Genomic DNA, 6,661 nt, shown 5'->3' on the forward strand with positions numbered 1-6,661 from the left:
TGTTGTCTACAAAAGCTCGATATTCCTTTATTCTATTCAAGCACAACAACGAATTCAATACAAGTTCATGAAATGCCATTTTGGACTAGTGTTGTATCTGCATTCATAGTTGAACCACGTGACCCTACAAATATGTCAAAATAAATAAAATGAAGCATGAAAAATTCTTACAAAAGACAATATAATTAACATATCGTTACAGCTTTAATGTTTTTTTTCTCAAATATATGATTTACAATATGTTGAGCAAATAGTTATCAACATGAGACTCACCAGTGACGCTCAGATCAAAATAGTTCTAAGGCCAAACAAATACTAAGTTGAAGGGCATTGAGGACCTATCCTTGTCATTTCCAAATGGTTAAGATCATACCTATTTTAGATAGGGTTCGTGTTGGTCAGTCATTAGTATTATATGTTGTGTTTTGTTGTTTGGTAATTTTTCGTTTTTATGAAATGGCATAGTCAGTTTGTTATCGACTTGAATATATCCCTTTGAGTACCTCTCTATGAAATCCAATACATTTTTTAATACTTGTTGTTGCAGTTTCGTGGGGTGCTTTTTTATGGTTTTGTTTGGTTTTGTCATATTCTACGTTTTATCGTGCGTAACGTTCTCGTCAATCCGAGAATTTGGACAATACGCGTAAAAATACCGACCATATGTACATATTTATGTTTCAAATACTCAATGGTCCGGAATATGTATTCGAGAAAGTTTAAAATCACAGGTTTAAATAGGTGAAAAACAATTCAAAACACGAACTTATACGGTGACCTATAGTTGATAATGTCTGTGTCATTTTGTATTTTGTGGATAGTTGTCTCATTGGCAATCATACCACATCTTCTTTTTTATATTATAGTCAAATCTTGAAAGGTCAACTTGAGACTGTTGGGGTAGAACCTAGTATACCGGTGTTCAAAAGTCATAAATCGATTGAGAGAAAACAAATCCGGTTTGCAAACCAAATCTTACTTTCTTAATAATTAACAGGCTTAGGTGTGGAGCTGTTTTGTTTACGTATACCCTACATCTCTATATAATAACCTCACTACATACCCGCCATCAAATGTCTTAAATCCAGTAATCACTTTGCCTTTGTCCACTCGATAAATACGTCCACATGAAACATCTTTATTGAAATGGCTTCTGCAATCTTTGTGACTATACTTGATACCTGTTAAAATTGTTTTAGTGGATGAAGTATGTGTATCTGGAATCAGTATTATTCTGTACAGTAGACAAAATTAAACATATAAACTATGCACGTATCAAACCGGTTAGCAATTTCATTATATAAAAAAGGAAGGAAGATGTGCTATGATGGCCAATGAGCAACTCTCCACAAAAGATCAAAATGTCACAGAAATTAACATATATATGTCACCGTATGGACTTCGAGCAAAACTCATACCTCATTGTCAACTATAAAAATCCATTAAAGACCGATGTAAAACAATTTATAAAAGTAAAAATAACAACAGCCTAATCTATGAACAAAATAATAAACGAAAATCAAATATGTAACATAACAACAAACAACAATCAGTGAATTACAAGCTCCTAACTTTGGACAATCACATTTAGAATGTGGTGGGTTTAAACAAGTTAGTGGGCGCCAAATATCTCTATATGGTAATTCGATTTTTATCTTTATTTCTATGTACCTTTTTGGTTACATTCAACTATAGTAGTTTGCTTGCATAGAACGTGCGAAGGGTTCACCGTCTGAGTGTTTTAGCCAGTAAATTTTATACTGGTACTGAAATCACAAAGTAAGGTTCATATCTGTAGTGGAGGACCTCTGAACACATTCTATTATTTTTTTCTTTACACGTATAGTAGCAAAATACATCAACCTGTATGTTGTACATGCATGGAATATGCATGGTGTGTTCTACTTAAGACACTTCAATTCAAAAATGTAAAAAGATATCAAAGTTAAGTTTAAACTAAAGTTATCATTTTACCGTGGCTTCACATTAACTATCGTGAATACTAATCAACATAGTTGATTGTGTTTGATAGCAAACGCATTTCGAATGTGCGACAACACGTTTTTCAACCTTCCTTCACTAACATCTTTGGGAACCCACATTTATAAGATGTGTTGTCAGCAAATCAGGACATGTGGTGTTGAAGACCAATTGCTAGCTTTCAGCTGTTTTTCTACTCTTTGATCGGGTTGTTGTCTCTTTGACACATTTCCCATTTCCATTCTGTGTTTTTGTAAAGTCATCAGTTATACTCTCGAGAGCTTTAATGCCAAAAACTTTCCCTTTTTTTTTTTTTTTTACCTTTTTTGAATACTCACCTGGTTCCATACAGCATCGCACCTTGATTTCAAAACCAACAAGGTCCCAACCTGAGACAAAACCGTATCCAGGACACTTAAAAGGTCTTTTTATGGATGTATCTAGAAAAATTATTCACAGGATATTGTAACATAAGACAAAGTAAACTCACATTTGGTTATCAGTTCTACCTAATACATTTGTAGTAGATTTGTTTTGAACGTATATTTTTGGTTTTACATTACACAAGGTCGTGCTATTCTCAGATTGTTAATGACGTTTTTATACAAAAGTCTCTATACGTGAACTGATTGATACTTAAGTCTGGCAGAATATGCTTAATGAATTACTTGTTATTGGATTTGAACGAGATTTCAGTTACTGCGAGAATTGTTATATCAGTGATTTGTGTCTATATAGTTATTTTGTTATGTTCTTCGTACCAAACTATTGGAGTTTATTCGTTTTCAATTGATATTTGCAGTTTGTCCGTATGTATTGTAAAATCCCTGTCCAAGGTTAGATGAATTATGTGCGTGTCTTTCCCAATTTAGCAGCCTGTCGTTCAGCGGGGAGTGTTAGTAGATTACTGTCATGTATTTTTTTTTTTCGTAATGGTATTATGATAAATTAGGCTGTTGGTTTTCTTGTGCGGATTGTTTCACAATTTCCATGCCATTAATTTGATTATTTTATCTCAAGTTGTGTTTAAAGAAACGAGATTTATTCTAAAAGTGAAGACTAAGTAGTTGCAATACATAAAAGTTTTATTAATTAAGGGAGCTACCATTTGATTTTTATGGGGGGGCTAGGATGAAATTTGAAAAAAATAGGCAGGACAGGAGTTTTGAGTAAAAAAAAAGGCAGGATGAGACATTTGCAAAAAACAAAAGTCAGGACGACAATTTAGGTAAAAAAATGTCAGGATAAACTAAAAAAAAAGGCATGACCGAACAGAGTGAAAAATAAAAAGGCAGGACAGAGATTACAGCTAATAAAAAAGGCAGGACAAAATTTTTCATCCTAGCCTATCCTTTTTATATAAGCAATAAAAAAAATATATTCTTTTCTTTAAAATTAGAACAAAACATCATATACAATAATATAGAATCAAGACTACTTACAAATGTCTTTACACTTCACGAATTTGCCAGGTCCTGGTTTACATGTAAAATGAACCTCATCAGACAAAAGTGTATCGTGACCATTTCCATCTCCACATATCATCAGTTTCCTATATGGCCTTAAAAGAACTTTTGTTGTTTCCGCAACAATTGGAATAAGTATCCCAAAGAGAAGAAGACTTCTTCCTTTAAATTTGAAAAATGAAGGATTATTAAAAACTTGTATATAAGGGAATGGTACATTTTGTGTAATGTAACAAATTTAGCATATTTCTACCTTTTAGTTTAAAAAAAACAGTTATAGGCAAAAAATAATGTACAATAAAATTATATAATTGGTTTATGATTTTGTTGCTTTTTTCTTATATTTATTGTTTGTTTTCTCGCATTCAATTTACAAAATTGGCAATCATACCACATCTTCTTTTATATGTTAACAAAAAACACAATTCCCGTACTTTCAATATTGATTTCTCAGTAATATGGATCTGGTATTGTACATTGTTCATATTAATAAAATTGAGAATAAAAATGGGGAATATGTCAAAGAGACAACAGTTTGACCATAGAGCAGACAACAGCAGACTTTTAATTAAGACTTTTAATTAGCAAAACTGGGGATTGGATACAATGATCGAATTGACAAGTCGTGGCAAACAACACGATATCATGCAGCAAATTAGTAGCGCTTAATATTTAAGAACAAACACCTTAAGGGGACACGCGGGTCTAAATCAATTTTTTTATTTAATGTAGGATTTCGCTATATTTTTCTATAAATGAACTTTATCTTATATTTAATAGAAAAATGAAATAAAAAAATTGGGTCACCGTTCATTTAGGCTCACAATCTGCATTCGAAAGAAACATACATTTTTGTTAATGTCCTTTTTTCTGTTGAACTAATAGGAGAAATAGCGGTAATATAGAAATAAAAAAGAACTAAATTACAGAAATCGCTATAATTTTACAATTATTTAGTTTATGTACAGCTTATTCGAAAACAACAATGAAAAATATAGATCACCGATGAGTTAAAAAAGATATTTCAATTTTAATGCCAAACAATGGCATTTTTGCACCAAAGGAAGATAATTTGGAGCTTTTTCAATGATATCTACATATTAAAAGTCACCTGGGGTCAACACGAATTGATTTTTTTGGAATGATTTTTGTACCATATGATATGGTCACAACTATTAAAGGTAATAAATAAAATTTGTAATAAAAAATTAATGTTTATTTTTTTTCTGAAAATCTTTGACCCGCGAGCCTCCTTAATATTTAAGAACAGACACCTTAAGAACAGCATTAATTTCGAAAGGAAGAACAGTAGATGTAGTGGGAAATGAGGCTGATCAAAAAGTAAAAATGCCATCCGGAATAGAACATTTATTCGCGGACAAATTTCAATGGCGAGGGTTGATTGTTGCTGATGATAAACCAGATGTTATGAACATATAATTGCCGGTTTTTTTCCATTTACGCTAATTAAATAAACAGTATGATTTGTATATCGAAATGACTATCATGCGAATTCAAACACTAATTTCAAATGACAAGACAAATGAACTACATGTATCTCATACCACACTTTCTTATATCTAAGTAATCTGTACTCGAAGATATTAAGCAACTGACAGTACAACAGATAACTGCGAGAACTATTAGCATGCGTAACAAAAGATTCGGGGAAAACCTTCCTTCCGAAAGCTTTTTAAAATGGAATGCGTAAGACAGCGCTTCTATATTCTAGTACAAACTAACACCAGATGTTACAATTTTCTCTATTGTGGAGTTAAGATGTTTATAAAGTGATACATTTTCGTTTTGGATTAACTTATAAACCGCTATTTTCCAAATTCGTGTGTGCTGCATTTATGAACCCATCGTTTGGTAACTTACCATAAAAGTGAACAAATTTGAGAGCATGGACACGTGTTGGTAAATTTTCAAATTATTACATGAACATAGTTTTGCAAACATTTGTGCTACGTGTAGTCATCATAAATAATTTGATTTGTTCTCCAAAAGTCAGCCAGATTTTACACAAAGAATTCTAATTCGTAACGACAGACAGTGTCTTATCATTTTGAAACGAGACATTATTGAGATTCCAGCATCAATTACACATCAAGATATGTTAAAAAAAAAACCAAAAAACACAGCTTTGTAAAAAACAATAGTTGCCACATGTGGAGGAGGATCTCCTTACCCTTCTGGAGCACCGGAGATCGCCCCTAGTTTTTGGTGGAGTTCAAGTTGCTTATCCTTTAGTTTTCTATGTTGTGTCATGTGTGCTATTGTTTATAGATATCGGAAGATGTGGTGTGAGTGCCAATGAGACAGCTCTCCATCCAAATAACAATTTAAAAAAAGGAAACCATTATAGGTCAATGTACGGCCTTCAACACGGATTCTTGGCTCCCACCGAACAACAAGCTATTAAGGGCCCCAAAATTACTAGTGTAAAACCATTCAAACGGGAAAACTAACGGTCTAATCTATATAAAATGAAATAAAACGAGAAACGAGAAACACGTATAAATTACATAAACAAACGACAACTACTGTACATCAGATTCCTGATTGTCTGTTTGTCTTTTTCGTTTTTAGCCATGGAGTTGTCAGTTTATTTTCGATTACTTTCGTCCCTCTTTTGCAGATATCAATCGATTAAATGACAAAACATATCTAGTCTAGCCTTCATTAGAAAAAATCCATTTAATAGGATTTTAGCGAAGAAAACAATATCTAAAAACTATATGTTTCTCAGAAGAGAAAAACAAAGAATATTTTAATGTTGATAATCCTTCAGACGAAATAATATGCTCTAAATGCAAATGATTCTGTAAAGTATAAGGAAGGTATTTCGAAACATTACTTACTATGTTAAGGATCTAACGTTAAGTATAGTTTTTTACATACTTTCATTTCTTCGACTAATTACGATTCTGAGAACTGTATGGAAGTATGCAATGTATAGTCAGAAAAAATTGCAGTCTTACCTTGCATTTTGTTTTACTTATTTAACTATTATAAGAGTTTCTAGAGTGTACATGTACTAACTTCTTTTGTAGAAATATATATATTTTTTTATTTGGAATATTCGCAAGTATTTATTTAAATCGATAATGCTTTGGGTCATGCATGTTAACTAACAATTAATGGTAGACGTTTTGATGGATGATTTGGAATAAATCATGGTCCTCACTTATAACATAGAAAAATATAAGTCA

The 6,661-nt window shown here is 32.0% G+C and overlaps 1 protein-coding gene across 1 annotated transcript; it reads right to left on the minus strand.

Moving 5' to 3' along the window:
• Positions 1–3,605, minus strand: LOC139501131 (uncharacterized). Its single transcript, XM_071290113.1, has 4 exons — positions 3,423–3,605; positions 2,319–2,420; positions 1,064–1,181; positions 1–124 (listed from the first exon to the last, which is right to left on the minus strand). Exons 1-4 carry the CDS (start codon positions 3,523–3,525, stop codon positions 55–57), a joined length of 393 nt encoding a protein of 130 aa, XP_071146214.1. The 5' UTR covers positions 3,526–3,605; the 3' UTR covers positions 1–54.
• Between the last annotated feature and the right edge of the window lie 3,056 nt (positions 3,606–6,661).

The sequence above is a fragment of the Mytilus edulis genome, chromosome 13 (assembly GCF_963676685.1).
Source record: "Mytilus edulis chromosome 13, xbMytEdul2.2, whole genome shotgun sequence".
Classification (NCBI taxonomy): Eukaryota; Metazoa; Mollusca; class Bivalvia; order Mytilida; family Mytilidae; genus Mytilus; species Mytilus edulis.